This window comes from Polyergus mexicanus, unplaced genomic scaffold, assembly GCF_030449975.1.
Source record: "Polyergus mexicanus isolate NDT 795.1 unplaced genomic scaffold, iyPolMexi1.0 SCAF_10, whole genome shotgun sequence".
Taxonomy (NCBI): Eukaryota; Metazoa; Arthropoda; class Insecta; order Hymenoptera; family Formicidae; genus Polyergus; species Polyergus mexicanus.
This window is the reverse complement of record NW_027223330.1, coordinates 6,525,790-6,546,044: the sequence shown is the minus strand read 5'-3', so window position 1 is coordinate 6,546,044 and position 20,255 is coordinate 6,525,790. Positions and strand designations below refer to the sequence as shown.

The 20,255-nt window shown below is 32.2% G+C and overlaps 1 protein-coding gene across 1 annotated transcript in view; it reads left to right on the top strand.

Annotated features, from left to right (window-relative positions):
- Positions 1 to 20,255, top strand: part of Dhc62b (Dynein heavy chain at 62B) — a 962,114-nt gene that overhangs the window by 690,082 nt on the left and 251,777 nt on the right. The window contains exon 28 of the mRNA XM_070302893.1: positions 13,752 to 14,247. Coding sequence (XP_070158994.1) covers positions 13,752 to 14,247 — 496 coding nt within the window. The remainder of the gene's footprint in view (positions 1 to 13,751; positions 14,248 to 20,255) is intronic.

Sequence of the window (20,255 nt, the reverse complement as noted above, 5' to 3'; positions counted from 1 at the left end):
ATATTTTAAATATGTTTAATACAGTATTGCATCGACCACTTGTGTGAAAGGTTCATATAAAAAATGTCTCCCACTTTCAGGAAACCGTATAAATTATTACATTCCGATTCAAGATGCTTCACCGTGTAAGAAGAAGAAATAAGTAAGCTTTAATTAACTTAAAGAATTTTATACTTTTAAATATTTTATACTTTGAAATTTTTTTATACTTTTTAAATATTTTTATAAATAATATTTCATTACTCCCTAGCATTTCATCCGAGCCTCGTCGTCCGGTTCGTATACTTGGAAGACAATATGCCTTAACTCCGACATCATACAAATATTTGAATTTTGGAATAAAGATTGGAGCTGTATCTTGTGTGGAATTTGCTCTCGGCGACAATCGAGGCGATTAAATAATATTGCTTTTTGAAACGTGGAAATTGTTGATGCAGGAACATGTGGACATTGAACGACTTCTACAATCAACTGAAACCCCATTACGAATTCGGGATTTGACAATTAAGATTGTTAAAATGTCTGATTCGAATATTATAAAAATAGGATTATCCAATAATCCTTTATATATGAAAACACCAACTCTATTATATTTATTCGATTTTGAAAACTGCATAGATCATATGTATTACTGGCTATGCGAAAATACTCATATTGTAAATGAAAAATTCAAACAATTTGTAACTGTTTTACAACGTAATAATATCGCGAATGTATGCGACGCTGCAAAAGCGATACATGAAAGTGATATGTTTAACGGCAAATCACTCATAGATTGCGAGTTATTGACATATGCTGTAAATGATATTCTTTACAATGCTTGTAATAAATAAGTTATTTTACTATTTATCTGTAAATTTAATTATTTATCCCATTCTTTACGTATGAATAAAACGGTGTAATAGATATGCACAGTCTGCAAAACTTAGCATGCGAACGCTATCTCTCTCTCTCTCTCTCTCCCTCTCTCTCCCAAGTGCATGCGAAAGTTATCTCTCTCTCCAACGTGTATGTGGACACTCTCTCTCTCTCTCTCTCCCATGCATGCGAACGCACTCTCTCACGCTGACTCCCTTATACCTGTGCGCTATGCTCTCCAATGTGTATGCGAACGCCATCATTTTCCCACGTGCATACAATATCATTAGCGCTATTCTTCTCCCACGCATTACGGACGCCTCGCGCTATTTCTCTCGCACCTACTCGCGGATGCGTGCGTTCCCTCTTTCCGCGGACCCCACGCCAACAAGTTTCGCCGCGGTCCTCCTCCCCCTTCATCGCGGACCCCTCACCTATTGGTTAGGACGGTCGGACCCCTCGCTTACCGGTTAGGACGCGGTTCCCCGCGTGACGACATACCGCGCCGGTTTCCCCTCGCCATCACCCCCCCCCCCCCTCGAGGACTAGGATTATAACTCTTATAGCTACACTAGAGTCCCTATAGATAGAGTCTAGCCACGGTGCATATTCCTTTTTATTGGTCAAAACGAAGTTTGGAAAAACATGGCGGAACCAATAGAAATGGTTATGGGAAGCATAAGAATTTAAAAAGAAATGAAATAAGAAAATTACAAACAATTTTTCTTTATTTAAATAAAAATATTACGAACATTCTGTACTTTTTTATAAATGTTTAAATTAAACAATAAAGAAAAATTAACTTGAATATAACATTACTCAATATAATATTCTAAGAACACTTAATAATAAAATAATAATAGTATAGAAAAACGTATAGACTATATATTTAAAAATATAAACTTTTTAACTTTTTAACTTACTTAATTATAGAATGCATAGCTATTGTTTTGCTATTGTATATTGGTTTGACTAGTCGGCCTTTGGTACATGTAAATTTTATTCTATATGAAATAAATCGTCTTATAATTTTCAAACCTAATTGATGACAATTGTTAATAAGACTTGCACAAAAAATATTTTTTACTTTTTCCATAAAAAAATTAATTAAATTACATTTAATATTATTTAAATGAGGCAAATATTGCCGAATAATAAACTCCATGGCAATAAAATATTCAAAAACATCTGTGGTTACAAAAAATAATGTATTATTTCGATAACATTTTGAGTGTACAAATTTTGCATATTTAATATTTACGTTATATTCAGTTGAGCCTGCAGAATTTAAACAAATTGCGCATATTGCACTTTTACCTGCAGCAATACTGTGAATTATATAACCAGCTATATTATATAATACATTTAACTCTATGTTATCAAAATGTATATGTTTTGAAATAATGTCAATAGGAATATTCGGAAACTGTTCAACATTTTTTATTTTTGTTTTATTCAAGAAGTCATAGAAATTGTCTATTATTTTGCTCATAGTTGGAATATTTTGATGATTTAATATAGTGAGATATATAAAGTTCTTTCAAATCTTATTTAAATTGTAAAACATTGGGTATGTGATGTTTTGTTCTTATTCCCGAAAATAAATTTTCTATGCAATCTTGTGTGAACCGATTTGTTAAAACATACAGACAACCCCTTTCGTTAATCAAATATTTTATTAATTCGATAACAGATTTTGTAGTAATCATGACAACACATTGGACGGGTTTAAACTTGGGATTCTGACCTATTGCAATATTTCTGAAAAGTTCTACAACTAACTCAAGAAACTCAATACTTTGATTATAGTTTTCTTCATTTTTTTTATTGCCTGATGTTTTACCCAATGTTACTCTTTGAGATCGTGACGTTACAAGTGTGAACCATTTGGAAATAACTTCTATAAATGATGCTCTTGTCTTATATTCTATTTCGTATTTTTCTTCAGTTACAAATGTAAGTGCACTGTTGACATCCATGCTCATGACATTTTTCGCTTTATTAACTTTCATTTTGTTATATGTACCAGGAATAATATCACTGTGTTGAAGTTTAGGAGCTAATTTGAAAAATAAATACTCCTGTAGTTCGATTAATTCACTCAAATGCTTGCATTTTACGGTAGAAGAAGATAATTTATGTGTATGCACGAATGTCTATGGTAGTTCAATTATTTTGTTATTTTCCAGGCAAGATCTTAAGTTTTTTAAGAGGTATGGCGCATCAGCAAAAAAAAAATAATTTTTGTTCATTGTCTACGGGATGACATATGGAATTATGAATTAAAGAAAATTTTCCACCTGAAATGTTTCCAAATGCTTTCCATATGGCTTGATTTACCGATTCCATGTCGGAAGTTATACTATGTACATATGGTAGACCAATGGATTCTTCTTTTCTAATTGCGTTTCCATTATAACTTTTAAATTTGCATCGTTAAATCCATTGGGCGTATAGTAATAAGCAACAATTTTTTTCCACCATGAAAAAATACTAGCAAGCATAATAACTAAAGCGTGGGATGCTTTCTGTACTTGTCCTGTAAAGGACAAAGAAAAATATATTTAATAAAAAATATTTATAAAGAAAATCAAGATTTTATGTAGATTTAGGAAAGAAATATACCATAACTGTCAGGCATACTAACATTGCTAATATATAAAAGAGTGGAAGGACCAAATTGTTTTCCAGGTACTATACTCATTTCATCAATAGCTATCGCAGCATCTTTTTCTCTATCATCTTTAAACAACGATACTTGTTTCTTTAAAATATCAAAAACGTCCTCTTGCTCATAGCTAATGCCTTCTTTTTTTCTTCGTAAAGTACGCTCTGATGGTAAAGGTAGATGTTGAGTTAATAATTCGTTGTATCCATTGCTGCCACACGAAAACTTCAGTTGTAATGGCTTAAGAATTGTATTGTTGGACCATTTAAAGCCATGTGAATTTCGATCAAGAAGAACTTGAATTTGATCATCATTGAGTATTTTTTTTAGATTTAATTGTAGTTGAGATTTTAAATTGTCTTTGTTTCAAATTATCATAATCACTTTCATTACATGTTGCTCTGATAAATCTTCTGTTGTAGATGATTGTTTTCCCACTTTTATGAAACATTCTTTAGAGCTTCCTTCAGATAAGTTTGATATTTTCATAGGAAGACTTTAACTAGTTCTATTATCATCAAACAATTAATGACATTTATTGTCTGAAACTGTCTTCGAAGCTGACTTGTGACTTTTAACACTTCTTGTATCAGCCTGCAAATTTAAATTTCATTATTTTCATATTTTCTACAACTGAAATTTAAACTTTAAGTGATTATGTAGACGATAAAGAATAAATTTACATCACAAGTAAGTATATTATTAAAAATTGTTGGGACTGCGTTCTGTTTTAGTTTTCGCTTTCCATCAATATGAGGCTTCTCCCACATATTATCAGCAAAGTGTATCTATACATAAATGAAATAAGAATTATTTCTTCATTTCATAACAGAAGAGAATATTTGATGTTTTATCTCGCATATAAACCATTTCTCCGAGGAGTTCCAATCGTGTCTCCCAACATTGGCAATCCATAATGCTTTTCTGGTGGGATCTGCGGGAAGCGAGTAGAGTGAAAAGCTTTTCTGATAATAATTCTTGCATTGTAGAATACAAAAGGTGGCATTTTAAAATCTGAAAATTCATATTTCATTGCACTATTTTATATGATCGTCCTTTTTCAGTTTTTTACTGTCAAGAATAATGTGAGGTTAAGATAACAATTTTTATAACAAATACACCTTTTTATAACATCATAACTTTTCACTGTATTGATTTTTTATTTTGTTTGGAAACCATATACAGAATAATTTTACTTACTTTTATTATCAATTTGTAGCCAAACAAAATTTTTACAATGCAATTGCAATTACACTGTACTAAACGCATTCATGTATATACCGCCACCATATTTTTCCAAAACTAATCGAGTGGCTAGACTTTATCTATAGGGACTCTAGGCTACACAACTTATACAGGATGTTTCAGAACAATCTTCCATCCTTAAAATGACGTATCCCTCATACGATTCTAAGACGATTTTTCCTCTATCAAAATTTGAATTGAAGCGTAATTTTTGAGTTATAAGCAAAAATAGTTAGCAAATTACGCGTCGAGTACAGAAAGCAGACAGGAGCGGCGCAACGCGCCGCAGCTGACCGTTCGACGCGTGATTGCCACCGCATGAGTTGCTAACTATTTTATCTTATAACATAAAATTATTCTTTAAATAAAATTTTGGTAAAGAAGAAAATGTCTTAGAATTACGTCAGGAATACGTATTTCTTAAAATAACGTCACTGTTCGAAAGCGCCGGGCGTTCGTTGGAACTTTGTGCGTTGCACGTGCTCGAACTATGGCGGCAGAAGTTTTACCTTCCGGACCGCCTATTTTATTTCTCGCAATTCAGATCAGGTGATGAAATCATGGAAATGTAGATGACAACCCAAATAAATTCTTTTATTGCACTCAGCCACAGTAATACTTATTACGAACAGATCAAAGAATACACAAATGAAAAAGAACTGGTTAGCACGTGTAATCGAGAATACTGCTATGCACGACTGGCTCACACTGCCGGGACGGAACTACAGCGCCCTACCAACGTAACTAGGCGCTCAGGAGCGTAGGATTAAACGCCAGGCTTCCAACAGTCACTTTAGCGAAAGTTGTTCCGGATCGCCGCTCATCGGATGCTGCAATCAGCTGATTGCTACACGCGATGTGTGTATGGCGGAGTGTGTGCGCAAAAGAAAGAAAGAGACAGATAGAGAAAGAGAGCGAGGGAGAGAGAGAGAGAGAGAAAGAAGAAGGGAAGGAGGGCATGAGGGAGAAACGTTTATACACATGCACGCACGTACGCATACACTTTTTTTCTCGCTCTCTTTCTCTCTTTTACACAACACTCATATACTCTCTCATTCGGTCACTCATTCACGCACTCACTCACTCACCTGCTCACTCACAGCGTAGCGAATCTTCATGCTACGTATTGTCGTTAACTGTATGATTATTATTTAGCGACGGACCGCGGAGACTGCGCGATCACATTGTTGCGTTGTCTAGCGATGAGAGAAACGCGACATGTACCGTGCAAGTTGCGACGTGCGCGTGGCGCGTGATTGACGCGAGATAAGACGAACGATTTTCTAAAACCTTTACATTACGAATGCGGTAAAAAACATGAAACGTATAATGACGTACTTAAAAAAATTACTTATTTATCATAATTAATAACTATTTCTAATTATAATAAATAATTATTATTTTAATAAGTAGTATTACGTTATTACGTTTTCGAAATTATTACAGTCACGATGCGAAGGTTTCAGTCAATCGCAAGATCGCAAGAATAATGTAATTAATAAATTACACTAGGGAAAATTTATTTTTATTCTGCTTAAATCAGATGTTCCAACGTTAAAATGTATTGGTCGCTCTGAAAAGAGCGGATTAATTGAAAAAAAAATTTTAGAGCAGATGCTCGAAATGCCCGCCATCTATCCTAATGCAAGCTAACATGCGTTTTAATACATACAATACACCAATACATACGACCAATACATTTTAACGTTGGAACATCTGATTTGAGCAGAATAAAAATAAATTTTCCCAAGTGTAATTTATTAATTACATTATTGTTACGATCTTGCGATTGACTGAAACTTTCGCATCGTGAATGCAATAATTTCGAAAACGTAATAACGTATAATACATGCTTTTTAAAATAATTATTATTTATTATAATTAGAAATAGTTATTAATTATGATATATAATTAATTTTTTTAAGTACGTCATTATACGTTTCATGTTTTCTACCGCATTCGTAATGCGAAGGTTTTAAAAGATCGTTCGTCTTATCTCGCGTCAATCACGCACGTCGCAACTTGCACGGTACATGTCGTGTTTCTCTCATCGCTAGGCAACGTAACAATGTGATTGCGCAGTCTTCGCGATCCATCGCTAAATAATCGTACAGTTAACGACAATACATAGTATGAAGATTCGCTATGCTGTGAGTAAGCAGGTGAGTGAGTGAGTGCGTGAATGAGTGACCGAATGAGAATGAGAGAGTGTATGAGTGTTGTGTAAAAAAGAGACAGAAAGCGAGGAAAAAAGTGTATGCGTACGTGCGTGCGTGTGTATAAACATCTCTCCTTCATTCCCTCCTTCCCTTCTTCACTCTCTCTCTCTCTCTCTCTCTCTCTATCTGTCTCTTTCTTTTTTTTACGCACACACTCCGCCATACACACATCGTATGTAGCAATCAGCTGATTACAGCGTCCAATGAGCGGCGATCCGGAACAACTTTCGCTAAAGTGACGTTATTTTGAGAAATACGTATTCCTGACGTAATTCTAAGACATTTTCTTCTTTACCAAAATTTTATTTAAAGAATAATTTTATGTTATAAGATAAAATAGTTAGCAACTCATGCGGTGGTAATCACGCGTCGAACGGTCAGCTGCGGCGCGTTGCGCCGCTCCTGCCTGCTTTCTGTACTCGACGCGTAATTTGCTAACTATTTTTGCTTATAACTCAAAAATTACGCTTCAATTCAAATTTTGGTAAAGGAAAAATTGTCTTAGAATCGTATGAGGGATACGTCATTTTAAGGAAGGTTGTTCTAAAACATCCTGTATTTTTCCCTTTCGTTTAAAAAAAAATACTTCCGCGCGTAGCGCGGGCTTAAAGCTAGTCTATATATATAAATCGCTGACGTCTGTCTGTCTGACCGCAAACTATCTATATTTATAGACGCAAACATTCTATATTTATAGACCGATTTTTTCGAAATTGGTACCAAAATTTTGCTAATTTTTCGGGGATGGCTACTATGTGATTTTGGTTGATACACATAGACGCTAAACTATATTATGTTAAATTGGTCTTTAGATTGCTATGTCGTAAAAAATAATAGGATTGTTAGTTTTGACCTGAGGAAGTCGTGGGAGAGAAAGGGTTTTTAGTGGGTGAATGTTCCACATTACTTCGCCACATCTGGTGAAGGGGTGTATATAACGTATTTTTCCCTCTCTAACAAAAAAGAAAAAAATGTATTTCCGCGCGTAGCGCGGGCTGAGAGCTAGTAATAAATAGTTCTGAATACACCATCAATTTCCATGTTCAAGTTTCTCCTTGCTTTAAAAATATGAGTTCAATCATTATGTAAAAAAAAATTAAATAGACTAAATTTTGTCCTTAAAGTATTTAGTCCAAAAAATAAATAACCTTTAATAATTTGTTGTGCCTCCGTGGAGGTGTAGAGAGTTTGTTGAAGTCGTTGGCCAATTGGAACTTAGAAACTCAGGATCGCACAAGGTCTTCTCGCCGTTTTCATTAAATATGTAATCGTATTAGAATAAAAGTCGTTTATTCGGTTATACATTAGCTTTAAATCTTCTTTTCTTTCTCGCACTTCAACTCGGCTTATCGCGGTATAAAGTTACTTTGCGTGCCTGATATTGCGGCTGCTGTCGCGAGATCAGCTGGGACGTTCGTTATTATTAAAACAATTACATTGGCCGTCTCGTGATTATTTTTATTAAGTTCGATGGTACAGTATAATTTTATAATTTTATCTGCTTCGTGTGATTTTATGATTACGACTGTCTCGTGCTCGTTCGAAGTGGGTAGTTTTTTTACCTTTCTTTCGATTAGTTTTTGGAGGGGATCCTTCAGCGACAGGACCATAGATAGTTGTGTCGCTCGTTTTCGGCTGGAAAAAACCCAAATGCAAGCTATGTCAATTCTTTGCTTGCATTTCCGGCACTTCGTCCTTCGAGTCTCGCAATCGCGTGGTCTCCGCGCGTGGCTCGCTTTGTCAGCGATTGCGATCGTAACATCTTCCTCGGCTTCGAGTTATAATCGGAAGACGTATGTTAAATAATGTTTAATAATTATACTAATTTGGTTATAGCCGTTTTGGGCTATAACATATTTATAAACAAAATTATTACCATATTTCTCTTCTTTGACTAATACTTTCTATTTCAAACTCTAATTCTAAAACTTTCAATTCAATTGTATATATAATATTTTTGATATAATTCCTGCAAGACTTGCTTCGCTATATTAATATAAATATACAACTCATTGCTTAGCCATTTGTCAGTTAACCTAAAAATATTAATTATACATTAATTACATTTATATATAAAATATAAATAAACATTATATACATGAAAGCTTAAAATAAAATTACCGCATATAATTACCAGCTTATCGTTATCCAGACAGCACAAGACATTTTCAGGATCATCCTGAATATGTCCAGGATGGTTCAGGACATTTGTAGGACGTTTTAAGATATCATTATAAATATATTTTATGAAAATTTAATATGTATACATGATTACTCTCAGTTATGTAGGTTATTAGAAATCTTAAGTATTATAATAAATATTAATATCCCATAGGTGTCCACTATAGATAACCACAGATGGATATCTATTCTGTCTATATTATATTGGATGTTCTTTGTATTTCCAAAGGACATATCTACATATGTTATCTGGTAATTGATAACATATTAATTTCGTTTAATCTTAATATTAAATTTGATATGCACGTTTTCATATATCCAAAATTATTATTTATTTAATATTTCATGAAAAATATTATTGTGCGCAACATTCCAAAAATTTTACAAAAAACGATATTCAGCTGCTGGTTCATTTGTTTGCCGCTATGCGACGCTTTATGTGTCCATCTCGTATTTGATTTTTAATCATGAGAATTATATAAAGTTTGCAAAGAGCAATTGTCAGAAGATTAAATATGTAATTATTTCTATCAGTTCACTTTCTGCAATTTCAATATAGAGAATTCAAATACTGGATTGATTGATTAGAAATCTGGCAGATAAATGTCCGAAGAAGTTAAAATCATCTGTTTATTATCTACTTAAGATATAAAATATATATATACCATATATATATATATATATATATATATATATATATATATATATATATATATTACGTGAACTATTTTCATTATTAGATTTTCGATATTGGCAGTAAATTTTTTAAAGAAAATAATTTATGAACTTCTATATTATATTTAATATTCTATTTTATCTTCTATTAATCAATATATATATCTTATATAAATTGTATTCAATATGTTACCAAAAAATATGTTATCCTTAAAATATCACATAAAGTACGACGTTGATAACATATTTTGGATTAATTTTGAATGCATTATGGACGTTTCAAGAATTACGATGTCTACGGATATCTTATGGACATTCGTAGGACTTTGAAATGGAATATTCTGAGGATATTTCTAGATATAGCATAAGGCACTCATTTGCTATTCCTCAGGACATCCTGAGTATATCGCGGGATAAAATTTGAATATCAACAAGATATCCGTACTGTACGTCCTGGATGTCTTTCGGATTTTCCGAGGATATCCTAGTGCTGTCTGGATACCGAAAACATGGCCAGCCAAAATCTTTAAATATTTCTTCGATTCTTGCATAATAATTTTCCAACAATGTATTTATCACAAATATATTAATTGATAATGTACAGATTCACTCAAGCACTGTCTGTAAAGCATTCGCTCACTTTTGCTAAGATAACATAATTTTGCGCAATATAACATCGATTGCAAGAAATCACTTCCCTTTTTTGCACTATTCCGCGTTAATAATTTCTTTTTATCACTTTCTTTCCTTGTGTTGTTGTACTATTTTATGATATTCGTATAACATCAATCATTTTATCACTTTTCTTTTTGTCACATTATACTCCGCGTACTTTTATAAAATATAAACATTATTATCTCACACGTATGCACACACATTCACATATGATCTTGTCTTTAAAGTGTTTTGAACATCAAGCGAATAATCGTACATGAACGGTGCAAATGCGCCTTGAGGGACAAAATCACTTTGCGTGTGCACGTGCAAGTGTATGTACATAAGTCTGATTATCCTTATCTAGGAGAAAAATGAAAATGTCACATTACTGGTATATGATTATCATTTCTCAGGATTGATTGCACCAATCTTATTCGAATTAGTCGCAATCAAAAGCTTATATCCACATTATACAGGATGTCCTAGACAACCCGTACACCCCTTTTCTTTCAAAAACTAAGCATTTTAGAGAAAAACGTTTTGAACAAAAATTGTATGGTTTTGAGGGGAACATAAGATAGTGTCATTGGTTTGACCTTGGATGGCATCGTTAAGGTCAAGTCAAGGACACTTTTACTTTCTTGAACGGAACCCTCTACTTTTAATTGCATATTCTTATAGCTTATGTCGAGAGCTTTCCAAAACACTATAATAAAGTATTTTTTCATAAAGTATTTTTTGAGTTATTTTATATTTTAATCTGACATATTTTGATATAAAAAATAAAATATTTCGTAAAATATTCAGTTTTCGATAATCTTACCGTAATACTTTTATGTACAAAATAACGAGACAAATCAATTAGTATAAAAAATAATTGTTTTTAAAAAAATTATTTACAATGTATTTTTTAAAATAATTATTTGTTTTTTTTGGCACTAATTGATTTGTCTCATTATTCTGTACATAAAAGTATTACGGTAAGATTATTGAAAACTGAATATTTTACGAAATATTTTATTTTTTTATATCAAAATATGTCAGATTAAAATATAAAATAACTCAAAAAGTACTTAATGAAAAAATACTTTATTATAGTGTTTTGGAAAGCTCTCCAGGTAAGCTATAAGAATATGCAATAAAAAATAGAGGATTCCATTTAAGAAATTAAAGGTGTCTTTGACTTGACCTTAACGATGCCATCAAAAGGTCAAACCAATGACACCATCTTATGTTCCTCTTAAAACTATACAATTTTTGTTCAAAACGTTTTTCTCTAAAATGCTTAGCTTTGAAAGAAAAGAGGTATACGGGTTGTCTAGGACACCCTGTATATTAAAAGTGCTGTTAGCTTTTGATTACGGCTTCAGTTCCTAAGCGATTTTAACCGAAAGTTTATTAGACGTAAAACTCTGTATAAGCTATTTGGCAGCATCGTGGGGTGGGGGGGGGGGGTGATTACGATAACGGTGGCCCCCTATTTGAAAGGTCGTTTCTGAAGACATTTTTGACGAGGAACACGGGAAAAATAGTAAAAAAAATTTCCAACCAATAGTTTTCGAGATATATCACTTTAAAGTATTGGACATGATAATAAAACTTTATAAAAACGGACCCAACGATGTTGACCTTGATATATGTTGTCAAGATCATGATCCTGAGTAACATTTCCTTATAACTTAATCGGCGCTCTCTTATAATTTTTGAGATATTTAAAGTTAAAGTTTAATTCGAAACGAAAATTTGGTTTGGGTTATATAACGTAATCCAAACTAAATTTTAGTTTTAAATCAGAAATAGGTTTGGGTTAGGTTATATCTTTCGGAAGTGGAGCTTCCCCGTAGGGGGGAGGGGGCGGAACCCACTGCGTCCACGCATATACTTTACAATGCGAAGCGAGGAAATTAAAATAAATAAAAAAATTAAACAACTTTTAACAAAGTGATCTTCACAACATATGTTAAGGTCAAGGCCATTGGGTCCGTTTCTGGTAACGTTTTATTATCATGTCCAATACTTTAAAGTGATACATCTCAAAAACTATTAGTCGAAAATTTTTTTTACTATTTTTCCCGTGTTCCTCGTGAAAAATGTCTTCAGAAACGACCTTTCAAATAGGGGGCCACAGTTATCGTAATCGTGCCGGGAAGGGGGGGGGCTGTACATGATCAAAACTATTGACAAGCCGGAAAAAATTTTTTTATATGCTTGGCGTCGCAACGTTACCGCGTCGCTTGATTTATTATGCTTATCCTATATTTGTATTATGTTTATCTTATATCCTTATATTTATTATACTATATTTTGATAGCATTGTAATTTATATTATACATTATTCAAATTTAAAGAAATATAACAAATAATATTAATTTTTTCATTTAAAGATTATTATTTTTTTGATGTAAAAACTGTTTCTTAAAAACAAAACTTTATCTAAAAAATTTTATTTTATTTTCTAGATTTTTGTTATTTTATTATATGTAAAATTAAACTTTTTTATTTGTCCACAAATAGATAATATATTTTTTGTTTTTATGTATTACAGTCATACGAGGTCTGACAATAAAATAATAAGATTGACATTTTTTTTCTTATATTGGCAATTCTGCAAATTTTTTACCTCTGATATGTTTGACTTTGATTCTTCCCTTGTTCCAGCTCCAGCTAACATGGCCTTGCATTCTGTCAGTCTGGAATAGCTACTTAAGATGTTAAGACGAGTTTGTGTTTCGAACGAAAAAAAGATGGCATAATATTGCATAGCGATATGCCACCTTTTTTATGTGAAACTAGATAATAATGCTATGAACATATGGAAATAAGCACAAGTTTTTTGTTGGCATAAAATATTTTCTGAAAGTAGAACTGTTGAAGACTAACAGCGCGGTCATCCATCAATAACTGGACATCCATCAATAACATGGACAGACGATAATTCAGTCAAAGTGAAGAAACTTGTACAATTCGATTAAAGATTAACAATTAAAATGATTGCAGAATTTTCCAGGATGATGTACCGCTGTGCGATCCTATTTTCGTTACAAAAAACACAAATCCGTCTTAACATCTCAAGCAGCTATTCCAGATTGACAAAATGCATAGTCATGTCAATTGAAGCTGGAATGGGGAAAGGACCAAGATCAAATATGATTATAAATAACAAGCTACAGGGTTGCCAATATAAAAGAAAAAGATCAGTTTCCTTACTTTATTGTCAGACCTCGTATATTAATGATAGCTTGTAATAGGTGACGAGTTGTAGAAATAAACTGATCCGTGCGGAAAAGCTGATCAGCGGATTAGGTGGAGAAAAGGATCGTTGGACTGCAATCGCTGAAAAACTGCAAATGTCGTTCAAAGCACTGCCTGGGGATATCTTGATATCTTGCGGTATGATTGCATATCTAGGACCCTTCACAGCCATTTTTCGCATCGAGTGTTTAGAAAAATGGCGGATGCACGTAATGAATTCGAATATACCTTGCTCGCAAGAATACAACTTCGTCGAAATATTGGGCTCGGAAATCAAGATTAATTCTTGGAATATATTCGGTTTGCCGCGAGACGCCTTCTCCATTGAAAATGCCATTATAATGGATAATTCGAATAGATGGAGCTTGTTTATTGACCCGCAGGGTCAAACCAATAAATGGATCCGCAATATGGAAAAAACGAATGAGCTCAAAATCGTAAAACTGATCGATCACAATTATATGGATATTATCGAGCAGGCGATTGAACACGGTATTTAAATATATACATACATACATACATATATATATATATATATATATATATATATATATACATATACGAAGGTGAGAAGTAACACATTGCGCTTGTAACGAACTTTATTACAAATTTTGTTACAAAGGACCACGTACGATCCATATGAAAAAAAACGTTTTCGATCAATTTGCTTGAATTTGTGATATGTTATAATTCTTGTGTTCTTGATAAAAAATGTCAAATTACAGAAATTCTTTATGTCCAGTTTCTGAATTATACGGGTATACAAGAAGTGTCGAAATCCCTTAATATTTTGAAACATACGCATTTTAGAAAAAAATGTTCTATATAAAAATTGTAGAATTTTATGTGATGCTTTACATAGCAATATTATTTATTATTATTATTGACCTTGAATAGCATTGTCAAGATCACGTAAAAATACAATAACTTTAAAATTTTTTAATGGAAACCGCCATTTCTAATTGCCTATTCTTGTAGTCTATTTTAAGAGCTTTTCAAAACACTATAGTAAATTTCCTCTCCATTAAGTATTTTCCAAGTTATCAGGCTTGAAAAGTACAGTACGGCCAGTATTAGTATTATTCGAAAGTGATTATTATGTGACTTTAATGTTATTTAAAGTCACACTAACAATATTACTTGATACCATTTAAAGCCCTACAACTTTTATTTGAAACATTTTTCTCAAAAATGCTATATTTTCGAGATTTGAAAAAATATTTCAAATAAAAATTGTAGGGCATTAAGTAGCGTATTAAGCAGCAAAATTTTAATTTAAAAAACTTGGCGCTGTTAACTTTCGAAGTATACAGGATGGCTTACTGAAGACAAAACAGGCATATTTTTGGCATTTAATTTCATTCGTTCGAAACAACGCTCATGTCAATTTTATTTGCAAGAAGGACACATTAATTGATTATTTTCGTTCATTTAAAAATTTTGCCAAAATATATGTCTGTTTCGTTTTCGGTGGACCATTCTGTATATTGAAACAACAAATATTAAATTTAATTCAGATCTCAATTTAATTTAGTTATAACAATACTGCAATGTAAATGTATTAAAGAATACATTAATTTTAACATATTGTTTAGTTTAGCAACGCCAAGTTTTTTCAACTAAAATTTTTTAAATCTTTTATTTGTATTAATTTTTAATTTTTGTATAAATTTCTAAGTTTTAATTTTTATTTTATATATTTTATGTTTTGTATTATTAGATATATATTTTTTTTCAATATGGGAAATCAATAAATTTTATTTATATAAATTTTTATTTAGAGTTAGCGCAACTTTTTAATATTATTATTTTTAACAAATTAAAACAGCTTTTTGGTACGATTGTTTTAATTAAAATATTTATATAATTTTTTATTTTCAGTTGGCGCAATTTTTTATATCATTATATTTGTAGAATATATTTGTACAACTTTCTTTTTATATTTTAAGTTTTTATTTTCAATATTTTAAAATAACACTATTTTGTGTAGATTAAATTAAAGTAACACTGTTCTTTAAATACATATAACAGTTTCTCACAATTGGCGCATGTATTTATCGTTTTTTTTTTTACTTAAAATAATAACGGAAATTGTGCCTCGTTACCATTTTAAATAACAGTAACGGTAATAAGTTACTTTCAAAAATTGGTAATGAATAACAAAACGAATTATACTTCAGAAAAAGAAATGGGATGATGGTAAGGAATTACTTTTATAAAATAATGGTAATTATTTCGAATAAGGCCTTTTCTGATTTTGACAAATATGATCGGAACTTTTGGTAAAACCCTTTGTTGTGACTCCAATAGTGATAATCAATGAGGGAGCCCATCTCCCATCATCCCCATCCCCCAAAAACCCGAAAAACCCCAAAGATTACCAAAGAAATGCGAAGTCCACCCTACAATTGTTGTATGGATGAGAAAGTGTAACCAAATTTTAATTTTAAATCAGAAATAGGTTTGGGTTAGGTTATATCTTTCGGAAGTAGAGCTTCCCCGTAGGAGGGGCCCATTGCATCCACGCATACATTCCCATCCACACAACAATTGAGAGGTGGACCTCGCTTTGCTTTGGTAATTTTTGGAGTTTTTCGGTTTTTTAGGGGGATGGGAGTGATGGGGGACGAGCTCCCGACTGATTATCATTGTTGGAGTCACAACAAAAAGTTTTACTGAAAAATCCGATCATATTTATCAAAACTCAGAAAAAGCCTTATTCGAAATAATTACCAAAATAACTTTCTTTCCCCGTGAAAATATATCATACAATGCATACTCGAGATGAATTCTATCTATTATGACAAAAATTCTATCTATGAAAATGCTTTATAACTCGATAATAAATGGTTTTGAAGTACGACTTATTAAAACTTTTTGATTTGTCTTTACGAGTACTACATACTTCTAAAATTTGCTACCATCTTGTTTGACCTACATATGTATATATGTATATACAGCGTGAGGCATCCAAGACAGGCCACCCGAATATCTCCCAGTTTTGGAGATAGGAGAAAATGTTTGAAATAAAAGTTGTATGGTATCGAGGGAGAAATCTTGTAGAAGTGAACTTTCTTTTTTAGGTGGAAGCGCTTAGAAGATTTGAAGGTCAGCTTTATTTTTTTAAATGGAACTACCCATATTTTTTCATACAAGTCGATTCCTCGTAATATTTGCCACAAAAAATTATAAGGATAAGATGGCCAAAAAGTGAATAGTTTATGAAATATTTTGTATTTTATATATATTCCATACTAAATACTTACTTAAACTCAACATGTAGTATTAATACATAAAGATTGAAGTGTACAAGGTGATTGAATGTTTATTTACATTCTACGATCTGTATAAGCGATAACACCAGAGAGAACACAAATGTAAACAAGAATATTTTACGAAATATTTTATAGATTATGTAAAATTATATCAAAATAAAGTACAAAATATTTCGTAAACTATTTACTTTTTGGCCATCTTATCCTTATAATTTTTTGTGCCAAATATTGCAAAAAATCGATTTGTATACAAAAATTAGGGTGATTCCATTTAAGAAAATGAAGGTGACCTTTAAATCTCCTAAGTGTCTTCACCTAAAAAAAAATGTTCACTTCCACAAGATTTCCCCCTTGATAACATACAACTTTTATTTCAAACATTTTCTCCTATATTCGAAACTGTGGAGGTTATTCGTGTGGCCTGTCCTAGATGCCTTACCCTGTATTATATATATATATATATATATATATATATATATATATATATATATATGTATAGAGGAAAATAGGATAAAACCGGGAACCTTTTTGGATTTGTCTTCCTACAAAAAATCAGAAAAAAATTGTGCTGTCCGTCAATCTTTAATAGATCTGTGAAAAAATGAGGCTAGTTGCTGAAAAAAAAATTTGGTTACTAAGGATAATAAGATTTTTTAGAGAAGTCAAAATACCCGGTTTTGTCTTATCAATAAGGTAAAACCCTGTACCCATTTAAAAACATGTAAAACACCGTGCAATTACAAAATCTAGATTTATTTTAATCAAAATATAATACAAAGATGTATTCTATTGACAAAAATCACAGATAAAGATATCCTCTTATTCTACATTGCTATAGCACTTTTTTATTTAATTTTTTAACTTCAGTGATCTCAAAAAGTTTTTTTTAGTGGTTTATTTTTTTGAGTAGTGGTTTTGGTTTTCAACTGCTTTTTGTAGGGAGACAAAGTCAGAGGATAATAGTTTTTCCTCCTTTTATTACATGAGATGTATAAGTGTCCGCTTTTGCGGATGCCAATACGAAGAAAATAACAAACACGACGGCTGTATATTCCGGCGTACAAAGTAATGATACAAAATGCAATGCTGCTTTTATCGAAGCAGATGCTCTGTGTCGAAACAGATGCGGAATCGTGGGCTATTTCCAATATCTGATCAATGCCCTTTCTAAGCACAATAATCTACAAAACAATAAATTTTAAATTTGGAGTCTCACTTCTTAAACAAAACTTCATCCTGCAAAATTAAAGCATATCAATAAGACACATATATTTCCACCGAAATATCATACATAGAGATTTTCTGTCAAAGAGGACACCTTCCCGATTCTTTTCCCCGGATGAAAATTGCAGTAGTAGGATCTTCTAATCGTCTCTTCCTCCATTTCTCTAAATTATCTTCTTCCAAGACCATCTGAACGACCAAATTTTCCTTCGATTCCACTTTGACACAATAAACGCATCCTGTCTCTGCACAAGGTCGTCTTGATAAACTATCAGCATTTTGATGAAGTCGTATTTTACGATAAATAATCTCAGACTCGTATTGTTATAGTTTTTCTAACCACCGAACTAACTGATCTTTTAACTCTTTAAAGGACATTAACCATCGAAGATTTTATTGATTCCACAATAGCTAATAATTCTTATCGTGTCACGCAATAGTTCCTTTCCGGCTTGCTCAAGATTCGACTGAAATAAGCAATAACTTTCTCAGTACCATCTTGAATCTGCGACAATACTGCATCTACACCATGATTCGAAGCCTCGGTATCAGGATAAATTCCCCTTGTTCTGTAAGAAATGATCAAATCGACGAAGATATTAATTTTTATTTTAGTTTTTCAAAAACTTCCTGACAAACCTGGCTTTCAGTTAGCATAAATAGGGGTTTTGCTATTAATGAAAATCCTTTTACAAATTTTTTATAGTATAAACAAAATCCTAGAAAATTTCGTATCTGTCTCTTAGTATGAGGATCTGTCTCTTATGAGGAACGAACCAATTCTTTACAGCAAAAACTTTTCCGGGATCCGTAGTAATTTCTAATTACTACGGAAACAACATGGCCGAGATACTCGATTTGTCCTCCTAAAAAAGAACACTTCTTTGGATTAATTTTTGAATTATTTAAACGGAAACGAAGAAAAACCGTCTTCAGATTAGTCATCATATCCTCAAATGTTTTGCTGAAAACAATAACATCGTCTAAATATACTAAACAAATTTTAAACAAAATTTCCGGCAGAACTTTTTCCATTAACCGCTCAAAAGTCGATTGAGCATTACACAAGCCGAATGGCATCATGGTAAACTGCCATAATCCATTTCCTATGGAAAATGTCTTCTCCCTATCTTCGGACCAAATCTTTATCCAATACCCACTTTTTAAATCCAGAGTGGAAAACCAAGAATTCTTTGACAAACAATCCAAAATATTTTCAATACGTGGTAGTGGATATCCTTGATCGTAACGGCGTTTAACTTTCTGTAATCAACGCAAAATCTTAATGAATCATCTTTTTTCTTTACTAATACCACAGGAGAAACCTATGGACTCTGAAATCCCTCAATCACACCTTGTGATTTCATATCTTGAATAATTTGGTCCACCTTTCTTCTAAGATGTATAGGAACCCGACGTAGAACTTGTTTGATAGATTCAGAATCTTTTATAATAATATTGTGTTCCACAATTTCGCAATTCCCTGCAGTTATATCTTCCGAAAATACATCCTAAAATTCATTTAAGAACTCAACAAAAACACTCTTCTGTTCAGAATCCAAATTTTCTAAATTTACCTCAAAAAGTATCTTCAAGAAATTAGGAACTTCTTTTGTTGAATCTATTCGAAAACAAGAAAATTTCCACGATTCGATTGTGCACAATTTCCAAAAACAGGCTCAAACACTCCTTTCAAATTAATTACCTCAAGAAAATCAGTCCCTAGAATACAATCATCTGTAATTTTGGCTACTAACCTAGAAACATCTAGAGAATATCTTCATTCTACTTTCATGACGACTTTATTACGAATTACAACCGTTTCCCCTGTCGGATATTTTAAACTACAACAGTTTTCATTGATCCGCCGGTTAAGCCCCTTAACCAATCTTTCATTTGTAAGAGCCTATAGAGTTTATAGTCCGTTTGGCATAACTTTCTGCTGCCATCTGTATTGTGCGCGCAGTGGTTGTCTCGTTCCTTGCTAACTCGACAACAGCG